This window comes from Phodopus roborovskii, unplaced genomic scaffold (genome assembly GCF_943737965.1).
Source record: "Phodopus roborovskii unplaced genomic scaffold, PHOROB, whole genome shotgun sequence".
Classification (NCBI taxonomy): Eukaryota; Metazoa; Chordata; class Mammalia; order Rodentia; family Cricetidae; genus Phodopus; species Phodopus roborovskii.
This window is the reverse complement of record NW_026125052.1, coordinates 24,604,216-24,622,215: the sequence shown is the minus strand read 5'-3', so window position 1 is coordinate 24,622,215 and position 18,000 is coordinate 24,604,216. Positions and strand designations below refer to the sequence as shown.

Genomic DNA, 18,000 nt, shown 5'->3' with positions numbered 1-18,000 from the left:
TGATTAGTTAACATTTTTATTCTTTTCTTGTCCTCTCCTCTATCTTGGTCTCATCATATCTAAAAGGATTGAACATATTTTTTTTTCTTATTTGCTTTCTTTTTCCTGCAGTTGAAAGGCTGAATGAATAGTGTAGGGTTTGTTTTATCCTCAACCAATCACAGAAGGGTATTTTCCCAGGAGACTTACTGGCTTACAGGGAAAAGGGACACACACAAAAACAAAACAAAACAAAACAAATTCATCATGTGCAGCTTGGATTGACCACATCCCTTTTCGGAAACCACTCTGAGTAAGAATGGCCGGGAGTAACCACCTACTAAGGGATATTTAAGGAACCGGAGATAACATTTTTAACTGATGCACTAGGAAAAAAGAGAACCGAGTGACTGCTTCTAAGGAATGTAAACGTTCCACAACAGTAAGTAAAGCTTATTATTATTTTTGTGCTCTGCTAAAATCAATCTATTTTCCAGATGTTTCTAGATACTTCAATATCTTAAGAGCTAATTATAATTTTTTTCCTCAACCACATTTCATTCTGTAGATACAGCAGTAGAATCTAGCTTGCTTCAGTTGTAGCCAAGGGAAAAATTGCATAATAATTTTTAGTGTAAATTTAAAGACTATAAAAACTGAAAAAAGCTTCTTAATTTGTTTATTTGAAAAATTTCTGGACAAAATTACTTTTCCATCCAATATCTCTTATTTTTTCTTTAATTTTTATTTTGTACTTTACTTTCAGAATGATTGAGTGGCATCTATATTCACAAAATCGGGAGAAGCCTTATTCTCCTTGTGTATCAGAATCAAGTAATTTTAAATATGGATTATTATCGTAAGGCTTAGTCCTTTTGGTAAAAGTTATTCAGTTAAAATTTATTTTATTTCAATCTGAAGGTATATTCCAAACATATTTCTTAAGATTGTAGCTAATGAATGTAATTTATCATCATTCAAAAGTTTATGAAATCTGGATTTTGTTGTTGATTTAATTAGTTATGGGATTTTTTTACTAAAATGCAAGGAACAGAAACAAGTATTAATGGAATGAAAGTAACTAAATTACTTTATCCACATCATTGAATTCTTTTTTAAAATATACATGTTCTTTACCCTAAGGATATATTTTTTCCACTTACAATGTTCTGTTTTATTGTAAAAGTATGATAATCACCCCACATCCCACCATAACTATTCCTCCAAATTCTTTGAAGTGGATGTATTTCAAGTAAAATTTAGTCATACATTGTTGCAACAATATTTTACAACATCTCATTACAATTTTTAAGTGTAGTGAATATTGAATCAGAAGTAGGGTCTTTTTTTCAGTGTTTTTGATCCACTTACTGTTTGTTCATCTAATGAGCAGGTGAAGTGGCTATGAAAGAGATAAGTATATATCAGCAAACCCGAGCTCTTCTGCACAAGAATCTGCTCACGAAATGGAGAATGAAAAGAGAGAGCTTCTTGGTATGTGCAGAAATGTCACCCCTCCCTCAGAACGCTTCTTTCCTTGCCTAATTATTTCAAGTATTACATTATAATCAGTAGACTAGATTAATTAGTTTTAAGGTAGGTACTTTGTAATATTTCTAGTTATATTTGTTAATTGAGAAGTTCATAAGGGTCTATGACCAATACCATAGAATTACAAATACTAAAAATATTATATTAAAAAAAAAGAACTAAATATCCCTAGTGTGTGAATGGATTTTGGGAACCCATTCCCCATAGAGGGATATTCATTCTCTTAGCTTAGACACACAAGGGAGAGCCTATGCCCCAAATGATGAGACAGACTTTGATGATTCCCCCGAGGAAGAACTCACACTCCCTGGGGAGCAGGAGAGAGATGGGATGGGGGGGGTCAATGGGTGGCATGGGAGGATGGGAGGGAAAGGGAACTGTAAATTTAAATTGAAAAAAGTGAAAAAAAAAAGAAATAAAGTAAAAATCTAATTGTATGGTAAATTGTAACAAACATTAAATGGTCACATATTCTACATTGGTAACCAAGACATAACACAGATTTGCTAAGTATAAATTGAGAAATTTTAATTTTATTGTTTTATTATTAAAAACTTGATTTATTTTCAAACAATTATTTTCAAATAATTGCAAAAGGACAACATTGTTGGTTTGTACAAGCAGATTGTTTGAGAAGTGGTGAATAGTACAAGTTTCAGTGAATTAATGCATGACTGATGTTCAGTTTTCATTATTTTCAGTATAGTTGGTGTAGAAGAGAAGCAGGCTGTGTGGGGGAAAGACTATTTCCATTCATGCAGGGACCTAGGCTTCTTCATCTAGAGACTTTGCAATCTTCTCAGACCCTGGTAACCTCTGCTCATAAGAAAAAAAATTAAGACAGAGAATACAGTAGATCAGGTAGGGATCTACAAACAAGGTCTAGCTGTGGCATGTACTATGTCTTGGCACTTTCCATAAAACAGAACTTAAACACCTATGTCCGCTTGTACTTGTATTTTAAGAGTATAATCTAGTCAAAACCTACAGTTTTCAAATTGATTCATACTATATTACAGTAATATGATTTAAATAAGTGAATATGCAGTGTCAACATTTAGAAATAAATTCTAAAGACAAGGACATAAGTATTTTGTCTAGATAAATTCTGGCATTGTTAAACTTTTGAGAGTTCTTTGTGGTTACTTGTTCATATATCCCCTATATGGGAATCAGACTGGGGAGAGGTACCCTTGGGCATTAAAGAAGAATTCTCGATTGCTTGAAGAAAAAGTGTGTTCTAACATTATACCAAGAAGGAAGAAATTAGTGCAGCCAAGTGGTGGGTGACGCTCATCTTTAATCAGAAGGCAGAGGCAGGCAGATCTCTCTGAGTTTGAGGGCAGCCTGGTCTACAGAGCAAGTTCCAAGTTCCAGGGCAGGCTCCAAAGCTAAACAGACAAACCCTGTCTCAGCCCCCCCCCCCCCCGCAAAAAAGAAGAAAAAAGCAATTATTGCTATTGGTGATTCACTCCAGAATATCTGCCTCTCAGTTACTATTTATTTCCTTTAGTTTCTAATAAAAATATGACTGCTGGCAAGAAACATTGTAATTTGCCACTTTGTGCCTATAAAATCATTCATGATTTAATGCAAAACTTTAGACCAGAGAGGGATACATGTGGCTACTAACTCAGATTTAGTCTTTCATTGAGTTTCCCTGTCTCTAAAGAGTGTGTAGCAACAAGAAGCCATAGTATATGCGAAAAATTGAACTTGTCTTCAAAGTATTTTGGTGTTGAACAATTTGAGGAAAAATAAATCTAGACTCATTATTTTCTCTCTTAAAATTGTTTTATAGGAATGGAGCATCCCAATTATTATAGGACTGTATATGGGTCTGTTTTCATATTTCAAAGAAAACATGCAGTTCCCTGAAATCCCGTCTCAGGATCTTGGAAGTGTAGATGAATTTAATGGATCTTCTATAATGGTTGTATATACACCAATCTCTAACATAACCCAACTAATAATGAATAAAACTACTTTTGCTCCCTCTATGAAAGGTAAATATGCTAATGACAAGAAAGAATTAGTCTTATTGAGTTAAGTTTTAATAAGATATGTACATGTTAGCTTGAAGTTCTAGTAAAACATCATTCTAATAAACTCAAGGTAGCATATAATCTTATTAGGTTTTTATTTTTCTTTTGCAATAAGATTATACAATTCTTTTAGCTTGATAGGGGCTTAATTTAAATTTATGGAGACCTATGTTTGTATTAGAACATAAAATCTTACAAATTTGAAAAACAGCAACTGGGAGAAGTGTAGCTATTGGTGCATGTATATGTTTTTAACATGGATACTCAATGACTAAGAATTATAGCTTGTTAAAAAATCTAAGTAATTAGGTCATGGCTACTTAACAACAAGTTATAAGCATTAATGATGAATCATCTGATGGTGATATTCTTTCCTATGTAAAGTATAGAATACTTTAATAACATTTAAAGGTTGTGATTTTAAATTGTGCCCATTTTGCGACCAAAACTAAGAAAACACACATTTCATTTATGAGCAACCTAGATGTAGTCTGGCTATTTATTCTTTAATATTAAGTTGCTAACTAATGAAATTTCTGGTTGTTATAAAGTCTGTTTGTTATTTTGTTTCTGCATAAGAAAAAAGTCATATGAATTGATTTTTCTTCCGTAAGAATTCTGGAACCCTCAGGGATAGAGTAATGACAACAGTGGATTACTCTGTATTTAACATCATGGTGGTCTTTTTTTCCCTCATCCACCTCTTGTCTTATTAAAACATGTAATTCGCGTGCACAAATTGGGTTCTGTGATTTGAAACAGTAAAATAATGTTTTCTAGGTTGCCTTTTAGTTTGTTTAGTTTAAGTGGAAAAGTCTATAAAAGCATGTCTAATATCTCAGTTTTGGTTTTGGTGGCTTGTTGTACAACCCAGTATACCTGTTTTCATCTCATACTCCACAGGAACAAGAATTATTGGGGTACCAAGTAAAACTGAACTGGATGAAGTGCTTCTGAATAATATTCCCCATGCTCTTGGAATCATATTTAACGACACTTTCTCTTACAAGTTAGAAGTATTTCTAATGTATGGAAATCCATTCTTAAAAGAAGACTTATTAGGTGACTTTTCATATAAAATACTGTTGTGACAGTCTTTGTGTTTTCAACAAAAAGGAACAGGTAGGGTTGAGCAACAGATACTTTCAGTTTCATAGGAGAAAAGAGACTAACATTTTGTTGCTGCCTTTATATTAATTTTGGAGGTTTATTTCACAGCACTGCAGAAGAATTCAGCATGCATTCTTGAGCTCACAGGTCTAAGGGAATGGTCAGATCCCAATGTCAGATGTGGTAGCAGTTGACCAGGAGAGACAAGCATTGAATAATTAGTAGCACATGCAAGTGAAAGTACTTGTGGTAACTTGGATCCAGGATTCTTAACTGATTGTTGGATTAGAGAAATAAATTTTAAAATAAAACCAAAGGGACAGCAGGTGTGAGGAGCTAGAAATACTGTGCTTCAATGGGATGACGGTATATGGGAGCATCTTATAATATCTGGAAGAAGAGCATGAAAAGTCTTGGCATGTGAGAGGAGAATGATTCTGCAGTTCATAAGGGTTAGGTCCTGTTTGGTACCTTTAAACCTAGGCCATGGGTAGCCATTGAAGTACTTTAATCAGGGAAGCATGGGGAGAGTTGTCCAAGATTAAAAGAGCACTCCTGTAACACAATAAATAAAAGACTCAGAGACTGATAACGGGGTTCAAACTTCAAGCCGAAGAGATCAGAAAAGCAAAGTAGTGGGCTACCAGCTCTTAGCACCACCTCAGGCTGATTGGGCTGATCCTGGTGCCTCTCTTCAGAGTAGCTGGAGAATCCTGAGTCTTCAGTGTCTTCCTGTCCTCAAAGTAGCTGGAGAATGGATGTTCCTACTGACTACTGAAGATCTTGCTTCTTTCTATCTTTTATACCCCTCTAGTGCTGTGATTAAAGGTGTTACTGTTACTCTTTTAGATTTATTCAATCTCATGTATCTCTGGGTGGCCTTGAACTCAGAGAGATCCATCTACCTCTTAATCCTGAGTCCTAGGATTAAAGGTGTGTACTGCCACCTCCTAGCTTCTGGCTGCTGGGATTGAAGATGTGTGCCTGGCTTCTATGGCTTGTGGATGACTTTGCTTTCTGAATCCTCAGGCAAGCTTTAATACATCGTAAATAACATGTCACCACACACTCCTGATACAGCCCAGAGAATTCAAGTTGTAAGTTCCAGAAGAATGTAATGAAACCTGATGGCCACTTAGATGACAGCAGAGGCAGCTGAGAAGGAGGAAGGCTTATGGGTTAAAAGACATAAAATTGATGTGTAGAGCCAGTTCTTTACTACTGTTCACACACTGAGTGCAGACTGCATATTCCTCACTGAGATCCCGAAGAGTGCAGTGAATGGAAACCACCACGGAGCCCGTTTTAAGAATCATTCTAGTCAGGGGCAGGAGGTAGAAGAGGAAAAAAAAAATATACCAATAAGATGATAAAGACAATAGAGCTACTTTCTGGTGACTTGGAAACCCCTCTAGGATGAAGTCACTTTCTGAGGAGATTAGGATCAAGGGAGAAGTGATCTTTGTAAGTAAAACAGTCATAGACTTGTAGATCTTGTCGCGTGTAGCAAAAGGATTATCCAGAGACACTCAAGTGCAGAGTACAAGCTGTTTTCTTATGCTATAACAGGACAGGCCACATGAAAATATGGGGAAGAAAATTCCCAAGACTTCCAGAGTATAGATAGTGCACCTGATTTTCTGTTTCTTCCCTAGAAAGAGTTGTGGCCCTTTGCCTTAGTCATTATATGTGTGAGCAGTCATTACATGTGTGAGCAGTAGCTTGTCACAAGTCTTCAAACACTGTATCTCATCAGCATCTCCCTTTCCTACCTGGAGGTGTGCATTTTACTATGATAATTGATTCTAGGTTATTTGGGACAAAAGTTTCTTCTCATACACACATCCTGCTTTAGGAAAGTCCCAAGCCCTTAGGCACAGAAATTGGGATTTGATGTGTGGTGTGTGTGTGTGTGTGTGTGTGTGTGTGTGTGTGTGTGTGTGCAGCTTTGATATAGAAACCCTAAAGCTTTGTTTGTCATGCCTCAGGAAGCTGGTGATTTCTCTATACCTAGTCTCATGGTGCGTGAGAGTAGCTGCTTTTTTTAACCCTTCATCTTAACATATTTTCCTCTTCTCAAAATTACCTTGTTTGTTTGTTTTCTTAGTTTGAGATGTTATCATGCTGGCCTAGAAATCTATTATTGTTTCAGCCTCCTGAGTGCTAGGATTACAGGTGTGCACCACTGTACCTGGTTTCTCTATGGGGTTAAATGTTCTGACTAGTAGAGTCTCAATCATTTTCTTTTAGGTTGTTGTTCCTCATTCCCAATCTGCCTTTATCCCCTACTGATGGTTATACCCTTCCTTGTGCTTACAGCTCATTGCTGGGATATATATGGTGATGTTTCATGTTCATTGTCCAGATACTGGAAAAAAGGATTTGTGCCTTTACAAACTGCCATCAATGCTGCTATTATAGAAGTGAGTGCTTAATTGGAAAGTTCGAGTGGTTACGATAATGAATTTCAGAGGCATCAACACTTTTAATGAAAGATGAATGTCGTAGTTCATTTGCCCTACACTTACTAAACACTCAAGGCTGGATAGTTTATAAAGAGCGTAGTTATTTTTCACAGTTCTCAAGTCTGGCAAGTATATGACTAGGCCTCAACAAGCTCGTTTCTTGCAGTTGTCACAGTCTAGGAGCTTTTACATGGCAGAAAGGATGAAAGGTCAGGGAGAAGAAGAACACTGTGTTCTCACTTGGCAGAAGAGCAAAAGGGCAAATTGCATATTAGAAATACTTGCCAACTTGTTGATGAGTCACTCATCCATCCACGAGGGTGGGGCCCCATTACTTTCTAATATTACAGCGAGGGTGAATTTCCAAATGCAGTATAGAGGGACACAGTCAAACTAGCAATAATGCCAACTCAGATTTTTAGACAAGGAAGAGACCACTTGATTTACAACTTCTAGTTCTGAAGTGGTTCACAGAAGCCTGCAAAATGACAGTCCTAGTTTCCTCTAACAGTGACACTTGGTGTTACTAGGTGTTACATTAAACTAGGGGAATGACATCAGTACACTCTCCAACACTTACTCCAGTTTTGTCAATTGCTACCCTTTAATTTCTGTTTGCTTCCGTCTTTCTCTAGATCACAACAAACCACTCTGTGATGGAGGAGTTGATGTCTGTTAATGCAATAACTATGAAGACATTACCTTTCATTACTAAAGATGTTTTTCAATATGAATTTTTCATTTTATTCTGCTTGCTTTATTTCTCCTCATTTGTGTATTTTGTGTCTCGTAATGTCACTAAAGAGAGAAAAAAGTATAAGGAATTGATGAAAATAATGGGTCTACAAGATTCAGCATTCTGGTGAGTCATAAAGAAAAGTGAAAGTGTTATTGTCTTATAATTCCGTGGTTTAAATTTGACACATGGGCTGCTTGTTGTTTTGCTCTGACTACTAGATGTAGTCTTTGTTAGATCTTCCATGGAGGATAGTAACTGTAACTCACTGAAAATGCTTTTAACCCTGGCTTTTGTCTATGCAGCCTCTAAGACAGAGGCACTGTTATCAATTGTCAAGGCTGTAAATGGCAGGTAGATGGTGAATGTCAGATCTGGGCCTCAGTGGTGCAGTCCTGATGGCAGTTCTGCCTGACCACTCCTAGTTATGAGCTGACTTCTCCAAACTTCCTTACATGAAGAACCAGTCTTCTAAGGGTCTGTTGTGTTCATGGGCTGTTGTTGTATTCATCCCAACCAGTGATGTTTTGAAATAAGCAGATGTTGTTGTATTCATCCCAACCAGTGATGTTTTGAAATAAGCAGATGCTGCGTTATGATCAGGGCATCACATACAGGGTGCTGTTTAGGAAGAAATTAATAGCATCACTTGAACTACATATTAATATTTATACCTTGACTTATCCCACACTTTAAAGTGATTTTGAAATATATATATGTACAATATATAAACATATATATATTGTATGTATACATGGATATGTCTATGTATTGTAGCATAATAAAGGTGAGTAGTTTCATAGAAATAAAGACCTAGGAAAATAGTGGTTAAGTTTAATAAAATGAAATACAAATAACGTGATGTCTAAACTCCTCTGAACTAAAACACAGAATTTGGTATCAGTGACAAAATGTATATAATCAGGTCAAAAAAAATGTGCTCAGAGGAAACATGGCATGTTTTGGTATTGATTCGTAAGGGATACTTCTCTCTATATTAAATAAATCAAGGAAACACTTGGTTGGGAATGGCAGTTGAGGCATATAATCTTAGCACTGGGTAAGTGGATTCTGGAAGATGGATAATTTCTGGCTTATCTGAGCTATCTAGAGACCCTCAGTGACATACACTGAGACCCTTCTTGATAAACCAAACCTAGTGAAACTCAAACAAATACCACTGAAAACACACATGAACAAAAAAAAAACCCTCCATAAAAACTCAAAACTTTGTGTGTGGAATGGTAAAATTACATGGATTGGATGAATACTTACGGATTGAAAAATCTAGTAACTTGGTCCCTGGAAGCAGAATTATTGTTCAGAAATCTTTCTTTCTATGTACAATATATTTAACAAACAAAGTTAATTTTAATCCTAATGTATGTGGATTAGGAAATAAAAAAAGGAGGAAACCATGTCTTTAAAAAGTGAGAAAAAAATTTTTTTTGTGTGGGAGCATTGGTAATGACAGAGGAATGGATGTATGTCTTGTCATGTAAGTCTGTTAGGGAGAGAGAGCAGATCTCTGGAGAAGGGTTAACCCCTCAGTTCAAGGCAAGTCCTAGGGGACTGAATGCCCAGGGTCATCTTAAATTAGGAAGGAACCTGTCAGGCTGACATAAGGACCAAAGAGATACTAAACATTCTAGTGTCAAGTCATTTTCAGCATGATTCTTAGTATGCATATAAATTAAAACCTGGAACAATGAATTGATATATATGTCCTTATAACTAAGAAAAAAAATGCTTTGGAAATATCTTTTCCAAGTACCATGCACTTTTTGGAAATAAATACGACATCAACTAATGCCATACATATGAAAAATAATAATTAATTTTTTGAATTATGATGCCTGTATTGTTTTGCAAGCAAGAAGATTTTGTATAAATTTATTAATATCTTCTTCCCAACTCCACACCTATAGCTAGTTCTCCTTTTAAGTAATTATTTTAATATCTTTATTTCATAATTTTTCTACACTGTGATTTTTCAATCCTACCTAAAGGAGTCCCATTCTGTTCTTAGGAAGTAAATTAACAAAATATGTTATATTTTTCAAAAAAATGATGAAGTTTCTAACATAGGCCAATTCTAACATAGGCCTGTTACTAGCATTTCTTATTGGCTAGCTCTGTCTTAAATATTAACCCATTTCTATCAATCTAAGTGTCTCCACATGGTCTTTTCTTACCAGAAAGAGGGTCCAGACCTCTTACTTTTCTTGGTCCTACATTTTGACTCCTCTCCTACATCTCCCAGAATCCCCCTTGTCTCCTAGTCCTGCCTATCTTTTCTTCCTACTTGCCAACAGTGCTTTATTCTTAACCAATAAGAGAAATATATTTACAGGATGACATCTCCCATCATCTCCTCTTTTCTGTCTAAAATAAAAAGAAGGGCTTTAACTTTAACATCGTAAAATACATAATAAAACAGTTATCAAATAAGAACTATAGTTAACAATATTTAGTCCGTTAACATTTAACAAGAATTAAAGAAAATATTCCATCATCTATTCTGTCTTTGTCAGTCTAAAGTCTTATGTGTAACTTATTTTTAATCCCAAGGAAAACTATAGCTATAACCATCTGTCTTCAACTCCATCAAGGACCACAGAAGGGTAATATATAAACTAGAACTGACAGAGACAACTCATCTGGTCAGTTACCTGAAGTTCTTCTGTAATGTTCTATCTTCAGCCTATAGGCCACAGCATGCCTAGCAGACTGCTCAGAAAAGCAGAAAACTTTAAATTGCCCACCTGTATTGGCAGTTTGTCAGTCACTGTTTTCTGTGTCCTGTAGAATGTCTGGCAGAATTTTCCATGAAGCAGGAAGCCTGTAGCAATGTCCATCTTGTATCAACAGTCACGTTTCTGTGGGTCCTGCATGTCTACTTTATAAAGCATATAGTTAAACAGTCCAGACAAGAGCAGTATCTTGCCCAGATGGCTAGTCTTGCCATATTGGAAGCAAACTCATAATGAGTTTCTTAGATGTTCATCTTCCTTTGTGATGCAGGTGGTGTTGCCAGGAGCAGTTATGTCAAGAAAAACCCTAAACCATTTTAAATGTCATATTCTGTAGGCCTTTGAAAGGTTTGAAGAATGCCTATCTATTTGAAATACATATTTATATATCTAGAAAACCTAACCAACATAACTATAAACATTGACTATTATAGGTAACTATTTACAATCTGTACTTAATTATACATTTTTAAATAGCTATATAAACACAATACTTAAATAAGAGGAGAAAAATACATATCATAAAATTGACCTAAAATTTGTATCAAGAAATTAAAATCCATTCCAAAACAAAGTATACATTTTTATACTATAATCCCCTTTTTACCTTTAAAAAGAGATTGGTTGTGATCATTAACCATTTATAGCCAACCCCATTTAAATGAAAACAAACATTTATAGACAATATTTGTGAATTTGGGCGTTGTTCTTTCCAAACTGCTTCCTGCTGGTAGGGGTGCTGCCTTGGGGATCCTAAGAAGATGCAGAAATCCTGGCTGTAGTCTGCAAGGCTGCCTTATCCCAGCTGTTTTGAATGTTGGGTCACCTGGGACACTGTTTTAGGAGATCTTGCTAGATCAAACCATGTTAGTCTGGAAGGAATCTACAGCTTTTCATTTTCTGTGGAAACAAAAATAGAAATTCTTTTCCCCAGTAACCTGTCTTTAGACTTAAATTTTGAAGTCAAAGCATTTTTTAAAATATATGAATTGGATTAATTCAGCAGCATTGATAATCAAGTGTTTTGTAGCAATTGTTCCTTCCTTAGGAAATGAGCAATTCAAAGACAACACAACAACATACAGTATCCAGACTGTGTATTTCCCATTTTCACATGGCTTTTTTACTACTCTATTTCTTTTACTTCTGTTTTTTTTTTTTTTTTTCATTTATTGGGTTTCTCTGTGTAACTTTGGCTGCCCTGCAATTCAATCTGTATACCAGGTTCACTTTGAAATCACAGAGATCTGCCTGCTTCTGCCTCCAGAGTGCTGGAATTAAGGGTGTGCCATCACACTCTCATGTTGCTGACTTAGAGATGTGGTCACTGTCACTGCCAGTGTCTAACAAAACAGAGCCTACTCAAGAAAAATGCTGCTACCAAGAAGCCTTGATTGTCTCTGTTATTTTGTTTTTAAAATCCTTTCTTAATCTTTTGTAACTTTTAAGTGGAAGTTTTTAGTAACCATGTTGTAGGTTCCATTTTGTTAAGAGCTGTTTCCCACCAGCCTGGTCCCACAGCTGCACCACATAATAGTGGCTGCAATTACATTCCTGCCTTCTTATCACTTTATTCTGTGACTTTTCACATACCCATTAACTAAGGACCTACAGTCTTATTATTTGTAAATGAGACTCTGGGGCACATGCATCCTTATATAGTTTAATCTAATAGTGGATGATGTTTTTTAACAATGTGGTAAAAAATGTGAACACCAACACATGTAATGTAAAAGTGTGAAGGTGTGCCATAACTTATATCCATTTAAGTAAAGCAGTCTTAGGAATAGAAAGCATGTGATGTCATCAGTTGAGTTGTGGGTTTTGTAGCTTTCTGTAAAGAGTGATAGTGTTGCCTGCGGAGATACTCAAGCTCCTGATGCCTTTAGAGGCATTTGATTGATTTGACTGACCATCAGCTGTTAAGTTTCCTCCCAGCTTTTACAGGTTATTTGGTAATGTCTAATAAAACTGATACATAAACTTTAATCAGTAATTCCACTATAGAGATATTCTTCTATATCTTACATAAAAACAAATGTAATAAAATTCTTGGCACCATTATAACAAAGAAAAATAGGAAACAATTATTTAAGGTCAGAAGGGCAATAGAGTATATTAGTAATGAAATATATAAGCTCTATATGATAGATAATGTTGATTGATAAACGCAAGTTACATGTAATACACACAGCGTAAACGATAGTTTATACAATGCTGATAGTATTTGTGCAATAGATACATATGGAAACCTGGCCTTCAGGTACCAGGAAGGCCAGACCATACTTTGGTTATAGCCACTTAATTTGTTGAGACATTCTTACCCATTGGTTGGTGCCATAATAATATTTGGCACCTTCCATTACTGTATAGTAAAGGCAATCAGAATGCATGGGATTCATAAGCAGGATGTCTGCCAAAAGATTACCTTAGGGGGGAAAAGATGGAGAACTATAAAGAAGAGCACACACAATGGACTTCAATCATATTACCAGTATCGGGGATATAGCTCAATGGTAGAACATTTGACTGCATATTATCAATATCATAGTTATTAAACTAGGGTGAGCATACAAGAGTAATGGTGTTGTTCTTTAGATGCTTTTGTAGATGCAAAAATCTTTATTTAAAAGGCTAAGTAATTTAAATGTCTTTTGTCTTTGTTTAGGCTGTCCTGGGGCTTAATCTATGTTGGCTTCATCTTCATTATTTCCATATTCATTGCAATTATCATAACATCTGCCCAAATTATAGTGATGACTGGTTTCCTTGTCATTTTTACACTTTTTTTCTTATATGGATTATCTTTGGTAAGTGTATGCATTTATTATCACCTTTTATGCATTAAATCTTAGCTGTAACAAACATTAATTCTCTAGGAGTTTAGGAAGGCACGTTTTCATATCCTGTGTGTGTGTGTGTGTGTGTGTGTGTGTGTGTGTGTGTGTGTGAGTGAGCATGTGAAAGCACATATGTGTTGGCTTGAGAAAATTTCAATGTAAGAAAATAATGTAAACCCAAGTAAATTGGGGCTGTCTTTTTTCACAGAAGTCTTGTTCATCCTTCAATGAAATGATGCATCAAAAATGTGTTTTTTTTTTTCGTGAAATCTTTTGTTTGAGAAATTTCAATATTTTAATTGTGAAACTTTTAATTACCATAAATGAGTAAAAATATCTCGCTAAGCAGCTAGTACTACTTCTCAAGTTTACTTTTTATTTTATCATGGTGACCAACTAAAATTGTTCTCATGGAGGTGAATTTTAATCTTTATGCCACCATCGTCAGTAGATGTAAATGAAGCTAATACATTAATACCCAGAGTTCAGGAAAGAAAACAACAAAGGGAAGAGTAGAAGGAAGGTAGGCCAGTATACAGCTAGTGTGTGGACCACTTTGATTACGATCATTGGAGTAACTCTCTCATCATGGGAAAAGGCCACTGGGAAGCATTACATATCACTAAGGTGTTACTTCGGTTGCCGTGTGTATCTCTAATATGAATTAGACATAAGCAAGGGGCTTCTTTTTTTCTATTTTTTCTTTTGTAAAAAAAAAAACCAGATTAGTTTCTCTTATAATATAAACTGATTATAGCTTCCCCTTTCTCCACTCCTCCCAGTTCCTCCCCACTCCTCCAGATCCACTCCCTTTCAGTCTCTCATTAGAGAAACAAACAAACAAACAAAAACATATCTTTAAGAGATAACAACTAAACACGACAAATTAAAATATAATAAGACAAAAACAGAATCTATCACTTCAAAGTTGGATATGGCAACCCAATAGGAGGAAAAGACTCCCAAGAGCAGGCACATGAGTCAGAGACACACTCATCTTCTTATACACAGGAATCCCATAAAAATACTAAGCCAAAAACCATCATGTGTATGCAGCGGACTTGGTGCAGTCCCATGTAGTCCCTCTACTTGCTACTTCAATCTCTGAGCTCAAATGTGCCCGGAGAGTTGATTCAGAGGGGCTTGTTCTCCTGGTGTCTTTTATCCTCTCTGGCTCTTTCTCCTCTTCCAGGGGATTCCCTAAGCTCTGAGGGGAGGGATTTGATGGGGATATCTCATTTAGACTATCTCTGAGTAATTTCTAGCTGTAGGTCTCTGCATCCACTCCCATTTGCTACAGGAGGAGGCTTTTCTGATAGTGACTGAGTAAGGCACTATGAGTATACCCAAGATTATCATTAGGAGTCATTTTATTAAAATTTTTAGACCAGTTGTGTTTTGTTTTACCCTAGGACTTTGGGCTACCTAGTCTTTGGTTGTTGGTTTAACTAAGCAGTGTTGGGTATGGGTTCCATCTCGTGGAGTGGCCTTAAGTCAAATCAGACATAAGTTGGCTGCTACCATAAGTTCTTTGCCACCATTTCTTTCCCTAGCATATTTTGCATGCAGGACAGATTGCAGGTCAAAGGTTTTGTAGTTAGGTTGGTGTCCATGTTTCTTTTTTGGTAGCCTTCAGAGTACCTTCCCACATCAGAGTGACTAGAACATAGGGGTGAAAGCTCCATGTAGGCACCAGTGAGTTGTGTGGGTTTTGTCCTTGGCAACGGGGCTCAGTTGTCAGTTTGCAGAGAGCAACCCTTTGTCTCAGCATCAGCCTGGTTGTTTGAAGATGTTCATGGGACCCCTTTAGCCAAAAACTCAATTGAATGCAACCTAGTCCCACCACTGCAGGCCTCTCCAGGTGACAAGAGATAGCTAGTTGAGGCTCATATCCCTCATAACTGGGAGGCCTCATTAGAATCACCTTCATATATTCCAGAAGTCTCCACTGTACTAGGTTTCTCATCCTTCAGATGTCCTGCAATTCCAAGCATCTAGTATCTGTAGTCTCTTAGAGCCTGTAAGGCATCTCTGTCCAGGCCCTTCTGGTTTATCCATTCTGATAGGCCTGCCTTTATACAGTACTTGGTCTTTTCCCCTTGCATGTTTTAATATTCTTTCTGTGTTTTGTATGTTTAGTGCTTTGATTATTACATGCTGTTGGGGTTTTTTTTTCTGGCCCAATCTATTTGGTTTTCTGTAAGCTTCTTGTACCTTTATAGACATGTCCTTCTCTAGGTTAGGAAGATTTTCTTCTGTGATTTTGTTGAAAACATTTTTCTGGGCCTTTAAATTGTGTTTCTTTTACTTCTATATCTATTGTTCTTAGCTTTTGTCTTCTCATAGTGTCCCAGATATCCTGTATGTTTTCTTTTCTTTTCTTTTTCTTTAAATGAGGGAGTTTTTCAAATGTAACATTGTCTTTGACTGATGTACCCATTTTTTTTCTGTCATATTTTCAATGCCTGAGATTCTGTCTTCCATCTCCTATATTTTGATGGTGAAGCTTGTCTCTGTAGTTCCTGCTTGAATTCCTAAAATTTTTATTTCCAGAATTCCCTCAGTTTGTGTTTTCTGTATTGATTCTATTTTAAATTTCAGGCCTTGAACAGTTTTATTCATTTCTTTAAACTGTTTGTGGTTTCCTGGAATTCTTTAAGGGATTTATTAATTTTTCTTTAAGTATCTCTGTTGTGTTCACCATGTCTGTTTTAAGATCTTTTTCTTGTGCTTCAGCTTTGTTGGAATACTCATGGCTTTTTGTGGTTGTTGTAGGATAGCTGGGCTCTAGTGGAAACATTTTGCCCTGGCTGTTAATGATTGTATATTTCTGCTGGAGTCTTGGATTTGGGATGGTTATAGGTCTAAGTGGTGTTTTCTGGATTTGTCTTTGTTGGGTTGGTGTTTTGTTACTTGATTTCTGTTTCTTCTCTTGAGTTTTGGATAGTGTGATGGCTGTGTGTTGCCTTTTTTCTTGACATAGTCACCTGCCCGCTCACAGAGAATGTTATGTTGGAGGCTGCGATGAGTTGGGGGGAAAGGAAGGAGGGAAGAGGGAAGAGAAGGTCTTTGTGATCCCTTGGGGATGGGAGTGAGAGGAAAGGGAGACTGCAATGTTTCTTGCTGCAGAGCTGAGAATGAGGCTGGGGTATTGCATCTCAGGAGCAGTAGGAGAGAGGTTGTCCCACGGAGGAGCACCCCTTGGATTAACAGGGGTCCCTGCTGGAGTTGGGGTCTGGGACACAGCAACAAGGGGTGGGAGAAAGGTTAGAAGAGGGAGATCTGTAGGATCCACAGGAGACATGAGCTGGTGGGGGGAGGTAGGTGGCAGCCAAAGTTGCCAAGGGTGTTGTGCTGTAGAGCTGGGGATGAGACTGGGGTACAGGATTTAGGGGAACACAGAGAAAGAAGAGTTCAAAGATTTTTCAATTCTCAAAATACTCAAGGATTAAAAAAATAGTGCCACACATGATTTGAATGATATTAGTATAATTACTACCATATATTATTAAACAAATTAGTGGGATTCGCTGACATTTCCGTAGAGGCAGATATCCTCTGCTATTTGATCTATTCTTGAAGATCTCCACATAGCATCCTTCCCAGTCTCTTGAGTTTATCTTTATTTTCTGCCTTTTCCTTCTTCCCATCTCTCTCTCCATCCTTCTCTGAACAGTGGTTTCTGTATTTTCTCATCTTCTAGGGTGTTTTCTGCAGAAGTCTTATAGATCATTTGCCTCAGTACACTTGATTTAGCTTTGCTTAATTCCCCAACATTGTGTGTTGACCCTATTCTTGGATATTCTTCCAGCTTTCCCTATCTCTTTTGTAGAAGCAAAAACCTAGCATATGGGCAGGGCATGTAAGGATCTTAAAAAAAAAAATCTGAGGGCAGAGTGGAGTTGGCATGATGTACAGATTAAGATACACGGGACGGGGATAGCATATGGATTATATATTTTATTATGGGAGAAGTCACTTACACGAGAAACCAATGACCGGCAAGTTCCTGCTCCAAGGATCCACACCCAGGCTGCTCTCTGTGACCCAACCAGAACCTAGAGAGAGCAAGCCTGTCCCAGACCCCAGACCAAATACCACAGCTCACCTACGTACCTGTGACCACGCCCAAACCACAGGTGCAGCTGGGTGGATCTCTCACTATAGTATAATTTCACACTCCTCCCACGTTCTCATTGATAATATCTCACATGAAGCAATGAGCCTGGTTTTGCTGATGATCCTAACGTCTTTTCTCTTTCAGATAGCTGTAGCTTTCCTGATGGCTGTTTTGTTACAGAAAGCTATCCTCACCAATCTAATCGTATTTCTCTTTACCCTCCTTTGGGGGTGTGTGGGGTTCACTGTACTTCATAAACAACTCCCCACATCTCTGCAATGGATTCTGAGCATTTGCAGTCCTTTTACCTTCACCTCTGGCATGGCTAAGGTAAAAACATAGGTTACTGTTGATGCTTCAAAAGGAATTAATACTCGATGACTCTTAATAGTCCACTCTGG

General features: G+C 36.9%; 1 protein-coding gene across 2 annotated transcripts in view; it reads left to right on the top strand.

The window, feature by feature from the left end:
• Nucleotides 1-235: 235 nt before the first annotated feature.
• LOC127218674 (ATP-binding cassette sub-family A member 6) overlaps nucleotides 236-18,000 on the top strand; it is an 81,475-nt gene continuing 63,710 nt past the window's right edge. The window contains exons 1-8 of one of the 2 annotated variants that reach the window (XM_051179701.1): nucleotides 236-421; nucleotides 1,370-1,473; nucleotides 3,332-3,536; nucleotides 4,479-4,637; nucleotides 7,005-7,108; nucleotides 7,786-8,012; nucleotides 13,308-13,449; nucleotides 17,744-17,929. In XM_051179701.1, the coding sequence (XP_051035658.1) occupies nucleotides 1,384-1,473; nucleotides 3,332-3,536; nucleotides 4,479-4,637; nucleotides 7,005-7,108; nucleotides 7,786-8,012; nucleotides 13,308-13,449; nucleotides 17,744-17,929 (1,113 nt within the window). In that variant the 5' untranslated portion in view covers nucleotides 236-421; nucleotides 1,370-1,383. The remainder of the gene's footprint in view (nucleotides 422-1,369; nucleotides 1,474-3,331; nucleotides 3,537-4,478; nucleotides 4,638-7,004; nucleotides 7,109-7,785; nucleotides 8,013-13,307; nucleotides 13,450-17,743; nucleotides 17,930-18,000) is intronic. The other variant, XM_051179697.1, reaches the window with a different exon arrangement.